The following is a 14,070-nucleotide window of genomic DNA, read 5'->3' on the forward strand; positions in this document are numbered from 1 at the left end:
CTAGCCCACACCAACACGCTAAAAACAAAACAAAACAGAACAAAAAAAAAAAGCCCCAAAGGACAAAAATACACCTCCCCCTCTTGAAATACTGGAAGGAAAGGTCAAATTCTGCCAAGAGTACAGTGACAACTCTTCCCCCAAAATAAGTGGTAGAGGAGGAAAGAAGGGATTATTCTGAGTGTCGCTTGTGCTTTCCTCGGTCTCTGCTGCAAGCCATAATGACATTTTATTCTCAGACTCGTGAAGGTGAGTCTCCATGGGGGTGGGGGGTGGTCTCTTAGGAATATGGAAAGAACAGGTTTTGGTTTGGGGGACACAGAGGATGACTTTTCAAGCAAGCTCGTCACATGCCCTCCCTGAGCGGCCTGCTGGTTGGAGGAGAGGCAGGGTTTTTGGAGGAAGTCCTAGGAAGAGAGCCCTCCCAGCTGGCTTGTGTTACGTGGGGGTGGAGGAAAGGAACACCAGCCTGCATCTGGGATCAATTTGTACAAAAGCAGGGGAGGGAGATGATGCCCACGTGCGAGGCTGGCTGGGCCACAGGGTTTGAAGATGGGCACAGGGGAGAAGGGCCAGGTCCCAGAATGCTTTGCTACTTGGCAGTGCTTCACGAGGGTTGAAGCATTAGCCCAGAGCCACTGGGATGCGCCTGTGCGCGCTCAAGTTCTCCTGGACGGGGGTGCGACCAAGCCCCTGTGCCACAATGTGGGCTTACTATGTTCAGCAACCTTTCAGCTCATCTGCGAACCAGAAAGAACAGAGCACAGAGCCTCCTGTAAAATGGTGCCAGAAAAGTCAACAATGAGTTTCCTGAGTTAGACAGACTCCCCAGGAATTTCAGGAATGACCCATCAGCATCTGTTAGTATCCCAAGCAAGGCATCTCTCCTGGTGCATCATTCCCAGGAACTGGAGTGAAAGGCGAACTTCGGTCTGCTCTGGTGCCTGGGGAGACCTAGTGGGAGATGGATGGCACTGGCTGCTATATTTCCATTGCCGTACTTGTAAACCTGGAAGTGACGTGTAGCTGAATTAAACAACAACAACAACAACAACAACATAGGCTGGGCCTCAAGAAAACTGGGCCAACTGGGTCTGCTACTCCCCGTATGCTCTCAGGTAAAAGCCCTGAACTTCCTCATCTATCAAATAAGTAAATGGACTAGATAATTTCTAAACTCCTTCCAGCAAAATGTTTACAAACTACAAATCTACGAGAGAAAGCCAGGAACTGGGAAGAGCTGGAAATTGAAAAGAACTACACCTGGTCATCGGAACACAATTCTAGGGCTCGTTAACGGAGATAGGACAGAACAGCAACAGTGAACTAACAGACAAAAGCAGTGGAGAGGTTTTGAGTCCTGGCAGTAAGTTCCAAAAAAGGCGGTAACACAAAGCAAGCACGCCTGAGAGCATGTGACCCTGAGATGGGTTTGGAGTAGAAGACAATTTGTGGTTATGCTAGTCTCTTAATCCGGCTCCGCATGTCATCTTTGGTGTTCATATGCAAACATAGGTAGTTGACCCTTCATATTTAATCAGACTGATGTCATTATGTTACTAGCACTGTATTTTTCATAGAATTTTGCTGATTTAAATGTATGCACCTCTGTCAGCCACGCTGAGGACCTCTGAAATAGTATCTTGTTTTTGTTTTGTTCTACTTTTTTTTTTTTTTTAGTGTTTACTTTTGAGAGGGAGAGAGTGCAAGTAGGGCAGGGGCAGAGAGAGGGAGACAGAGGATCCAAAGGGGGCTCTGTGCTGACAGCAACGAGCCCGATGTGGGGCCTGAACCCACGAACTGCGAGATCATGACTCGAGCTTCAGCCATCCAAGGTGCCCCCTGAAGCAGTAGTTTGAATTTTTTTAAGCTTATTTATTTTTGAGAGAGACAGAGAGAGAGAACAGGAGACACAGAATCCGAAGCAGGCTCCAGGCTCCGAGCTGTCAGCACAGAGCCCGACACGGGGCCCAAACCCACAAACTGTGAGATCATGACCTGAGCCGAAGTCGATGCTCAACTGGCTGAGCCACCCAGGTGCCCCATGAAGTACTATTTTGGATGCCAGGCCACCAAGGGGGCAGCTACCAAAACTGCAGGTCGGCCTCAGGCAAGCTCATTGCCTAGAGAGGGCAGGCTCACAAAGCCAACCTTGTCCCAGACAGATGGTAAGCATTGCTGAGCACAACTGGTTCTAGGCAGGACAGAGGACTTAGGCTTACAGAAACCGATGAAACAATGAACCGACAGGAGCACACAAAAGGATGAAAATGCACAGCCACCTACGAACTTATCTGTGTAGTTACCCAGGTGTGGAAGGCAAGGCGCAAACTCCGGTATGTGTCAAGATTTGACCACCTGATCCTACTTATCATCAGCCAACAGTCCCTTGGCTTCTAGCCTTCATGGACTCCAGAAAGATAAAAGTGAATTTCTTAAATGTTAAAAATCTGTCCCATCTAAAACTTTTGTACAGATTTGTTTATGTGCAGCTCTGACTTCACTATTCAGCCTGGTCTGTAGATGTAGTCAAAACTTTGGGAATTGAAATTAATAAACTAAAAAACAAAATGTTTACCATCGGGGCAATGAAGAAAGGGGTATGAGCAAATATTTAGCTGGGTCGCTATGACAACAGAACAAGCCATCACAACAGCATTCTTTCCTTTCCATCTGTCAAAACTTCGGTTTGACAGGGCCTTAAGAAACACTCAGGGTCCACCCTGAAGATGAAACGGAGCAAAAATGTTATTCTAAGTTTGATAGATTTTTGGCTCGACTTAAAACTCTTCCATAACTCATTCAGCATTTGCCACAAGTCCCTGCTATTTCCGCCTGCAGTGCGCAGACTCCCCGGCAATGAAGACTGAGAACGCTGTGTGGCAGGGGAGGGAATGGCGGAATGACTACGGGCCTAATGCAGGCCCCCGTCCACCCTGGGAAGCCACGCGGCCACTCCCGGAGCTTGTGGCATGTCCTGCTCTCATGCGCTGTTCTGCGGTGTCACAAGGTTTGGGAGGAATCAGGAGAACGGGAGGCTTGCTTCAACGTCTGGCGGGACAGGGCTGGAAATGGGAGCATGTGCGGCGGTGGGGGGAGTACTTTGCCCAGTGAGGAGGAGGAAAGCCCCCCCACCCCACCTCCCGCCACAGGAGCTTATGCGGGAGGCTCTCTTCCTGCACCTTCCCAGGTCACACAACTTGCAGCCAGCCACTGTCCCCCAAGCTCTAGTTTGTCATGGCCTGGCCAGAGAACCCTTCAGTTCCTTATGGCTCTTTGCCCGTAAATCAGGCAGCTTTAGGTGCACACAGATTGGTCCTGGAGGGACAGCTGGGAAGCAGAGCAGGACGGAGAGGACAACATGGCTTCTGGCTTTTTCACGCAGCAGCGTCACACGTGTGATGTTCTTCGGTGGAGTTTCTGTGCTTTGATCACTAGCTATGTCACTTTTTTCTTTTTTAAAAAGAATTTATTATTTATTAAAACAAACTTTTGAGACAGAGCAGGAGCATGAGAGGGGCGGAGAGACAGGGAGACAGAGCAGGAGCATGAGAGGGGCGGGGAGAGAGGGAGACACAGAATCCGAAGCAGGGTCCAGGCTCTGAGCTGTCAGCAGAGCCCGATGCAGGGCTCAAACTCAGGATCCGTGAGATCATGACCTGAGCTGACGCTGGACGCTTAAATGCTGAGCCACTGGGGTGTCCCTATTTTATTTCTCATTTGAGAGAGAGAGAGAGAGAGAGAGAGGAAGAGAGGGAGAGGGAAAGAGACAGAGCTCAGCACAGAGCCTACCCGATGTGGGGCATGATCCCACAACCCTGGAATCAAGACCTGAGACAAATCAAGTCAGGATGCTCAATGGACTGAGCCACTGAAACGCCCCACGATTCTATTTTTAAGTTATTTCTACACCCAATGTGGGGGTCGAACTTACAACCCTAATGATCAAGAGTCACATGCTCCACTGACTGAGTCAGCCAGGCATCCCAGCGATGTCACTTTCTTACAGGTGAGCCAGGCTTCCCTGTACTGGCTTAGCTGGCCTGTTAGGGAAGGGGTCACAACCGAGAAACCCAAAACTGAGGCCTCCAGAAGTAGACTGTTTAAGCTGTAAAAGGAGGTGCAGAGGGCCCCAGCTTTGGGCACAGTCTAGGTCAGAGGCCTGGGAATCCTGGAGAGGACCCACAACATGGTGTGTATTTGTCTTTAACCGAAGTGATGTTAAGAGGGGCATTCAATGAGCACACGGTTATTTCGGCATCACACCAGCTCTGAAGTGTCTAGGATTAGAATCGCAGACGCCAAGTAGCTGGGACAGGCTTCCCAGGTGATTTCTACTGAACAGATCAACCTGGGAGAGGAGAGAGCCTACCGAGGGCAGGGAGATGTGGGCTGGCAGTGCTGACCTTCCCTCATCAGCGTGTTCACAGAGTCAGGCAGCACTTGAGCTGGAGAGGTCCTGCAGAAATTAGATGATCCCTCCCCCACGGCACAGCTGGACACACGAGGTGGTCATCCCCGGGGACACTTTGGAAAGCACAGGATGCCTGAGGAGGGGAGTCCTAGGTCAGGAATGGGGCCCTTAGCAGGTTCTGGGCCAGGGTCACTGGGAGGGCAAGGCACAAAGGAGCACAGTCCCAGGAGGCCCAGAGCACTCTGACCGTGCAGCCGGGAGTTTCAGAGCTAGGAGAGAGTGTGGGGGTCATCTGGACCCACCTGCCTTTCCAGGCCCCAGATGAAGGCCATAAGAGAGGGAGGGCCTGGGGAGAAAACCACAGAAGTCTCAGCTTCTTCCGTAGACAATTCTAGCCTAACTGCCAAGCACAAAGGGGGTCTTAATGGCATGTTTTTAAAGACTTTCCTTATGGGGGCGTCTGGGTGGCTCAGTCGGTTAAGTGTCTGACTTAGGCTCAGGTCATGATCTCACGGTTTGTGAGTTCGAGCCCCGCATCGGGCTCTGTGCTGACAGCTCGGAGCCTGGAGCCTGCTCCGGATTCTGTGTCTCCTTCTCTCTCTGCCGCTCCCCCACTTGTGCTCTCTCTCAAAAATAAATAAATGTAAAAAAATTAAAAAAAAAAAAAAGACTTTCCTTATAGATTTCTGTAGGTGGGGTCACAGGCATGGCCGCCCTGCACCCTACCCCCCCACCCCCCCGACCAAATGAGGCCAGCTCCTCCTCCTTCCTTCTCATTTTCTCTGGAGCCAGGCTGCCTGTGTCCCAGCTCTTCCACTAACCTCTGGGTTGCTTGAGCAAAGTGTCTTAACCTCTGTGTGCTTCTTAGTTTCCTAATAATAGAAGCTATGTGATTGAGTTGTCAGGAGTCTGAAAGAATACAGGTCAAACCCTTCCAAGAGCCTGGCCCAGAGGCAACATTCCAGGGCTCCTAACGGTTGCCTGTTGTTACTGTCCTCTGGCTCCCGCCTGCTGTGTTTCCTTCTTTTCCAGCCTCAGCTCTGTGGGCCTTTATTTATTTATTTTTCCACCTCTTCAGGTCTGCATGGAACTCGTGTTGGATAGAAACATAAGTTATTGGGTAAGAGAGAGAACACTGTGAGCCATTTGTAACAGGAAAAGTACGGGCTGCCTTTGGGGCCAACATGACATGGGAGCCCAAGCAGGTCAGAATGACAAGGGACCTGGGTGCAGACAAGCCCTTGTTTCATAAATGAGGAGACCCAAGGCCAACAGTGGAGGATGTTCAGGCTTCCTCTCTCCTGGGGGCGGGGGGTGGGGGGGACACCCCTAGGCCCCACGTCCTGTGTGATGAGAGATGGGCTGCGAGTCTGAAGGCCATGAAGGGTTTAAAAATGTAATTAAGATACTTTCCATACACACACACAGCAGTTAGCTGCACTGTGGCCCAGCCCTGGACCCAAGGACAGCACCAACGTTCTCCATGTCCCTGCAGCATCCACAGTTGCCATCTTACCCCTCTCCCCTCTCACGGGTGTTTGCTTGTCCAAGGGACTAAGTCTCTACCGGCAGAATACCAGGCATCATGGAAGCTGGGGACACTCCAAATGCCTCCAGTCTGACCACACTGGTGACCTGTCTTCCCCACAAAGCTGCCCAGAGCAGGAGGGGAGGGGATGGTAGAACTAACAAGATGCAGCCACTGGGCAGGGTCCATTTACAGCCATGGGGCTCCTTCTCTTTCCTTTGTCTCCTTAGAGCAGTTCTGTGGGAGGGGCTTTAACCCATCAACCCAGAAATGTGTCCAGGGAGGGGGTGGGAGGGCGAGGTGGTGGTCTCCTCCCAGAGATCTCTGTCCTGAGCCCTTCCAGCTGTCTTGGTCCCCTAAGCCTGACACATCCACTCTGTTGCCCTTCAGGGATGCATTTGTCTTTGACCCTCTCTGTTCTCACCTCTCTTGCATCGTACTTTGAGAAGAAACACAGATGATATTTTGTGTTCTCTGCCCGGGAGGAAGCCTGGGGAGGGCACACTCCTCTCCAGCCATGCCCATCTTCCTGGACATTTTCTCAGGCTGGACCTTCCTGAGCCTAACATCTTCAGCCCAGAAGCAAGCTCCTCAGGGGACTGTCTGGCTCCATCTCCAATCCTGGTGGGCAGCACGTTTACTTGGCTGGCAATCGCTTCTAGCCTAGGCCTTTCTGAGATTCCCCACTCTCCCCTCCCCCACGGCCGAGCCTGAGAATTCTACTTCTGGGGGACAGAGTGGGGCTTCCAGAGAATACAGACAGCTACTAGAATGTCCATGAAATCCGACCCTGGCCACTGAAGGGTTATTACTCCTCCTCAGCTCCCAGAGCCCCAACCTTGAGAACTCTCCCGTCTGAACTCCCCAGTGCCCAGCGAGCTTGGAGAGCTGCCCGCGCCCAGCGGAGTGCCGGCCCGCTTCCTGAGCGGACCCCAGTGCACAGGGAGTGCAATAACCACGACAGTAAAAGTGAATAGCTCGCTAAAGGCCAGGGTGGGATCGGGCTGGGAATAGCCAAGTGGCTGCTATCCAGAGAGGAGCATCACCAAGATGACCAGATGGGCTGGCGCGGGAGGAGAGGACTGGATTCCATTTCCTACCACATTCCTGATGAACTCCACGTTCATACCTTCTGTCCTTGCCATTCCTCTTTCCCTGTTCCTCTTCCTCCCTTTTGTTTTCCAGACTTGGGAGTCAGATTTCCTCTGCAAACCACGGTTCTTTAATTTTTGTGTTTTTGGCATCTCTTCTCTCCAGATGGACTCCTCGGTTGGCCTCATCTGCTTTCACTGGTTGGCTGGCCCATCTCTGACTGGGTCCCACATCTCAGCCCCTCGTGGAGTTTCACTCACTGCCCGTGCCGCTGTGCCCTCAGCTCCAAAGCAAAGAAGGCTCTGATTCGGTATTTTGAAAGGAGGAAAATGCCAGGAATTCTTTTTTTTTTCTTCCTAGTTTAGAATTAACTCGAATCCCTACCTGTATCTCCTTCTGGCTCTTCCTTGCTTTGTGACGTGGGCTTTGCAAATCACTGAGTGTGACCCATAGGACGTGGGGGGCATCCTACCAAGCAGCGAGCAGGTGTGTGTGACTCTGTGTAATTTATTTTAGCACTGAGAGGAGGGGGCGTCTTTGGGATACATCTGTGCTCTAGCACAACCCTGCAGCCGTCTGTGAACCTTGGCTCCCTGCCTCCTCCTGGGCCTTCCTCTCTGGGCTCAGCTGCAGCCAACGGCTTTGCAGTTCCTAAAGGTGTCACGCTCGGCCTCCGGCCTCCTTGCCTTGCTCCTTTCGCCTGGAATGTGCTTTCTACTTGCTGTTAGTCTTAGGACTCAGCCAGAACTGGCTTCCTCTGAGGAGGAGGGCCCTCCTCCTGTCTAGAACACACTGCTCTGGGAAGCCTTTACAACACAGTACTGGGTGGTCTGCTCAGTTCTAGAACCGTCGGTCCCCCAGCACACGGCAGAGCGCCCAGCACACAGTGGAACGGGTGGAAGGCAGGCTGCAAACCAGGTAAGTGTGTAGGGAGGCGTGGGCTTACCCGGTGTTTCAGAACCGCTGTGCCTTACAGATCTCCACTCCTCGCTGCCCACTGACCCGCACTCTTCCCTCAGGGTGCTTCCTTGGCAGTCCCCGACAATCACCTGCCCTACACGTGCCAGCCAGCCCGAGACCGACCGTCATTCAGACACTTTAGTAGGAGAGGCCACGGTTGGTACCTGAGCTTGTCTGCGATGAAGATGACCCTCCTTTCCAGAAGCAGGGAGGCAAAAACACAGAGCAGGTGGCGGACGCTGAGAGAGGAGAAGAGAGACTCAAAGTCTACGTGTTCGAGCCGGGAGTCCAGCGGGCGGCACAGTTCAATCACCTGCCGGGGAACAGGAGCAGCCGTGAGGAGGGGCCGCACCACAGGCCGGGGGCTCTGAGGTCCTCAGCAGGGGGCACCCACTGGCAGGGGAAAAGGCAAAGGAAACAAGGAAGACAAGGCGACTGGGGAAAAGAAAGATCCTAGGAGACTGGGGAGCAGGTACACTTGGAAGTGACTCTGTCACAGTTGAGTGTGAGGACAGTTCGGATGGAGGTGGGGACATAGGGTGGCAGAATCAATGGCCCTTGACCCAAAATGGCTGGTGGCTCTGGCTGGCGATGACATATTGGACCACGCCCCTCCCTGGAAGTGCCATGACTGTTGCTATCCCATCACTTAGAGTCCCACAGGGAAGTGTCTGCCTCACAAGGGAATTTTACCTGCTGGAATGGGTCATGGGCTCACGGAGAAGGACCAAAAGATCCAAGCAACACTTTCAAGACTCACTTCCTCTAGAAGGCATTTCTCAGTGAGCCCAACCCCATACCAGTCCCTTCCCTATGATGTGTCTTACAGCTTGTATGTTCAGTGGGCATAGTTTCTCATTCTGTACTTGTTGAAATGTTCCCAAATTCATCTCAAGTCACTACTCCTGTGTGTGCTTTTCTTCTTCTTTTTATTTCTTTTTTTAAAATGTTTATTTATTTTTTTTTTTCAACGTTTTTTTTTTTTTATTTTTGGGACAGAGAGAGACAGAGCATGAACGGGGGAGGGGCAGAGAGAGAGGGAGACACAGAATCGGAAACAGGCTCCAGGCTCCGAGCCATCAGCCCAGAGCCTGACGCGGGGCTCGAACTCACGGACCGCGAGATCGTGACCTGGCTGAAGTCGGACGCTTAACCGACTGCGCCACCCAGGCGCCCCTAAAATGTTTATTTATTTTTGAGAGAGAGAGAGAGAGACAGAAGGAGCGCACACGAGTGGGGTTCGGCAGAGAGAGAGGGAGATACAGATTCTGAAGCAGGCTCCAGGCTCCGAGCGGTCAGTGCAGAGCCCTACGCGAGGCTCAAACTCACAAACCATGAGATCGTGACCTGAGCCAAAGTCGGACGTGTAACTGACTGAGCCACCCAGGCGTTCCTGTTTTTCTCTTTTAATAGCTGACTCCTTCACAGTGAGCAGAGACCAGTGTTTTACTCTGAGCACCATGCCTGCCCGGTGTTGCCCACACAGTGGGGCACGTTAATGTTAATATCCCTATGGCCAAGTCGCCTATATCTGGTATAGGACAGTGCAAGACTCTCCAGCAACAGGGAGAATGCTTCTCTCTGCTCTGGGAAAATGAGTTGTGGCAGAATATCCCCTTCCCATCCTCCCCTCCCCATCCTCCCCTCCCCTGTCTCCAGAGGTGACTTCGCTTTTTCAAGGGCTTTTGGAAATAAATAGATACTCAGGCTGGATGGGATGTACCTTCTGATGTCCACAGAGCCATATAAAAGGAATGGGAAGGAGAAAAACAAAATCCTGCATTCAATCCCAACCCAGCCAAGGAGGGGAACATGCCTCAAAGTCCTAGACAGGTGAAAAAAAAGTAGTACCTGAACTTGTCTTCCCTGAAAATAATCTATCTTACAATATGAAGTTATAGAGGTGACGGAGACCAAAAACATAAATGGGTTCAAATGCTATCTATGAGTGTAATGGGCTATTAAGAGTAGCTAAGGATGTTCAATGCAGGTCCCTAATCTGTGGGGCCAAGGTCATGCAAAGAAACATCATATACTGCCATGACATAGTTCTGGGGATGCTGTCTGGGAATGAATCCTCGAATGGATAGACAGGACTTGGGGTGGATTTTACATGCACCTGAATGTGACATCAGGCAATGAGACAGACCACTGAAAGCCAGCCCCTTGCTTGGTTTACTGGGACTTGGCTGTCTGGGCCATTGTCTCCTCTAGGAGACAATAGGAATCTGATGGCTTACCTCAGTTCCTGATCCTGGCAAGAAGTTCTTGACGACGATGGTCTTGCCCAGTGCTGGGAAAGGGGCCTCCATGACACTCCTCATGAGGGGCTGTACCAGGGCAGGAGAGATGCCTCGTCGCTTTTCCACCTCATCCAAGATCTGCAAGGGTCACCAAAGCAGCTTAGCTATCCTGATGTCAGGGTGCCAAGGTATTGCTCTGTTCTCGATGAAGTGGGCCCACCACAGCGACTGAAGAATTATGGGGAAGCCCTGCTGTCCTCATCAGGCCAAACTTTAAGCGTCTTTCACCCCATACGGTTTTGTCCCAAATCTCCTTTCTGTGTACCCCTCCTCTGCCTTGTGCCTTTGCAGTTCTTTCCACCAAGGGGTGAAGTTCCTTGACCCGCTTGACTTTGGGTTTGGACATGTAACTTACTGGGCTAACATATGCATTTTTAATGGGAGTGATATTGTCCCTAAGGGGATAAAAATTGGTTCTTGGGGATGGTGATGAAAAAAACTTAGATACTATAATGGTTTGTAAGCCTTTTAAGGGGCGACAGTACATAAAAAGATATACAGCATATCTGGGGATTTAAAGTTTCTCTGGGGGTAGCCATTAGGGAAACGCAAACACAAGCCACAATAAGATTCCACTTAACACCCATTAGGAGGGCTATAACCAAAAGACGGACAATAGTAAGTGTTGGCAAGGAAGTGGAGACATTGGAACCCTCATGCACTGATGGTGGGAATGTAAAATAGCTAAACAGTCTGGCAGTACCTTAAAAGGTTAAACACAGTGTTACCATATGACTTAGCAATTACATTTCTAGACATTTACCCAACAGACATGAAAACATACGTCCACACAAAAACTGGCACATTAATGTTCACAGCAGGGGCACCTGGGTGGCTCAGTCAGTTGAGCCTCCGACTTCGGCTCAGGTCATGATCTCATGGTTCGTGAGTTCGAGCCCCACGTCGGGCTCTGTGCTGACAGCTCAGAGCCCGGAGACTGCTTCGGATTCTGTGTCTCCCTCTCTCTGCCCCTTCCCCACTCATGCTCTGTCTCTCTCTGTCTCTCAAAGATGAATAAACATTAAAAAAAACCCAAAAAAACCTATTATTCATTGTAGCCAAAAAGCGGAAATAACCTAAATGTCCATCAGCTGAAGAGTGGATAAACACAATGTGATGTTCCATTATATGCCATAATCAGCCACTACAGGGAATGAGATACTGATTCATACTCTAGCAGGGATGAACCTTGAAAATACTAGGCTAAGTCAAAGACCCGAGTCACAAAAGGCTACTTCTTGTATGATTCCATTTGGATAAAAACTCCAGAAGAGACAAATCCATAGAGACAGAAAACAGACTGCTTTCTGGAAGTAGAAAGTGACTGCTAATGGGTATAGGGGTTTCTATAAAAATGTTGATAAAAATGTCCTATAATTGTGGTGATAATTACACAACTGTGTGGATGTGCTAAAGGGTGAATTTTATGGTTTACAAACTTCATCTCAATAAAACTGTTATTCTAAAAGGTCTAAATGTAAGACCCTCCATAATCTAGTTGTGGATCAAAGAGTTTTAATAAAAATGCCATTTATAGGGGTACCTGGGTGGCTCAGTCAGTTGAGCATTTTTTTTGTTTATTTAGAGAGAGAGAGAGAGAGAGAGAGAGAGAACACAAATGGGGGAGGGGCAGAGAGAGGGAGACACAGAATCCAAAGCAGGCTTCAGGCTCTGAGCTATCAGCACAGAGCCCGACGCAAGTATTGAAGACAGGAGCTGTGAGATCATGACCTGATGCTTAACCGGCTGAGATACCCAGGTGCCCCATCTCTCTCTCTTTTTTTTCATGTTTATTTATTTTTGAGGAGGGGGACAGAGAGAGAGGGAGACAGAAAATCCGACGTGGGCTCTGTGCTGACAGCAGAGAGAGCAGAGAACTCGATGCAGGGCTCGAACTTACTAACCGTGAGATCATGACCCGAGCCTGATGCTTAACCGAATGAGCCACCCAGGTGCCCCAAGCATGGAACTCGTGATTTTGGCTCAGATCTTGATCTCACAGTTTGTGAGACTGAGCCCTGCATCGGGCTCTGTGCTGACAACACGGAGCCTGCTTGGGATTCTCTCTCCCCCTCTCTGTTCCTCCCCTACTCACGCTCTCCTTTTCTTTCTCTCAAAATAAACAAATTAACTTAAAAAACCCATTTATAATAATATCACGTGTAGGTATTGAACTCTTGAAATATGGCTAGTCTGAACTGAGATGTGTGTTATAAATGTAAAAACACTCAGTAGATTTCAAAATACAGAATTAAGAATGTAAAATATCAATGACTATATTGATGAAGTGCTGAAATACTAGTATTTTAGATATATGGGTTAAATAAAATTTCTTATTAAAATTAAAAAGATTGTACGTGTGGCAGTTCCTCAAAAAATTAAATATAGAATTACCCTACCATCCAGGAATTTCACACTTAAAAGGGTATGTATTCCCAAAATTTGAAAGCAGGGACTCAGACATCTGAATAGCCATTTTCAGGGTAGCATAATTCACAATATCTAAAAGGTGGGAACAACACAAATGTCCATCTATGGATAAACAGATAAAGAAAATGTGATATATACAAGCAATAGACTGTTATTCAGCCTTAAAAAGGAAGGAAATTCTGACATATGCTCCAATATGGATAAAGCTTGAGGACATATGCTAACGTGATAGAAGTCAGTCACAACAGGATAAATATATGACTTCATTTACATGAGATCCTGGAGTAGTCAGACTCACACAGACAGAAAGTGGAATGGTGGGTGCCAGGGGCTGGGGAGAGAAGGGAACGGGGAGGTTAGTGTTGAATGGGTGCAGAATTTTAATTCAGGATTGTAAAAAAATTCTGGAGACGGATGATGGTGATAGTTGCACACAATGTGAATGAACATAATGCTAATCAACTGCACACTTAAAATGGCTAAAATAGGGGCGCCTGGCTGGCTCAGTCGGTAGAGCAAGAGAGTCTTGATCTTGGGGTTGTAAGTTCAAACCCCACATTGGGTATAGAGATTACTTAAACACAAAATCTTAAGGGGCGTCTGGGTGGCTCAGTCAGTTAAGCATCCGACTTTGGCTCAGGTCATGATCTCCGGGTTTGTGAGTTCGAGCCTCACGTTGAGCTCTGTGCTGACAGCTCAGAGCCTGGAGCCTGCTTTGGATTCTGTGTGTGTGTCTCTCTCTCTGCCCTTCCCCTGCTCATGCTTGGTCTCTCTCTGTCTCTCTCAAAAATAAACATTAAAAAAAAAAAAAATTAAAAAAAATAAAATCTTAAAAAATGGCTAAAATAGTAACTTCTATGTTATGTATATTTTAGCACAATAAAAAAAATAATATGACAAAAAATTAAAAAGAATTTTATGAGGGGAGGCAATGAAGGAGGAAAAAATCTTTAATTTTTTTAATTTTTTAATGTTTATTTATTTTTGAGACAGAGAGAGTGCAAGAGAGGGAGGGGCAGAGAGAGGGAGACACAGGATGTGAAGCAGGCTCCAGGCTCTGAGCTGTCAGCACAGAGCCTGACACGGGGCTCAGACTCACAAACCACAAGATCACGACCTGAGCCCAAGTCGGACATTCAATCGAGTGAGTTGCCCGGGTGCCCCAAAGGAAAAAAAAAAATCTTAGAACTCTGGCTAGGCGGTAATAACAAAAGGATGAAGAATTCTGAGGCAGAAGTGACAGCGTGCCAGGTCTAAGCCTAGGCCTCAGGAAGGCTGCCTTACGTGTCTCCGCGGCCTTCTGGGGCTTCTGCCACAGCCACGGGAACTGCTGGAGAACTGCA

The 14,070-nt window shown here is 49.2% G+C and overlaps 1 protein-coding gene across 4 annotated transcripts in view; it reads right to left on the minus strand.

The window, feature by feature from the left end:
• The window catches only part of DENND2A (DENN domain containing 2A), a 103,075-nt gene that overhangs the window by 16,839 nt on the left and 72,166 nt on the right, over positions 1–14,070 (minus strand). For all 4 annotated transcript variants that reach the window (XM_053898275.1, XM_053898277.1, XM_053898274.1 and 1 more), the window contains 2 exons: positions 10,235–10,375; positions 8,159–8,307 (listed from right to left, as the gene is read on the minus strand). In XM_053898275.1, the coding sequence (XP_053754250.1) occupies positions 8,159–8,307; positions 10,235–10,375 (290 nt within the window). The remainder of the gene's footprint in view (positions 1–8,158; positions 8,308–10,234; positions 10,376–14,070) is intronic.

Source organism: Panthera pardus, unplaced genomic scaffold (assembly GCF_024362965.1).
Source record: "Panthera pardus isolate Hobbes unplaced genomic scaffold, ASM2436296v1 HiC_scaffold_8, whole genome shotgun sequence".
Lineage (NCBI taxonomy): Eukaryota > Metazoa > Chordata > Mammalia > Carnivora > Felidae > Panthera > Panthera pardus.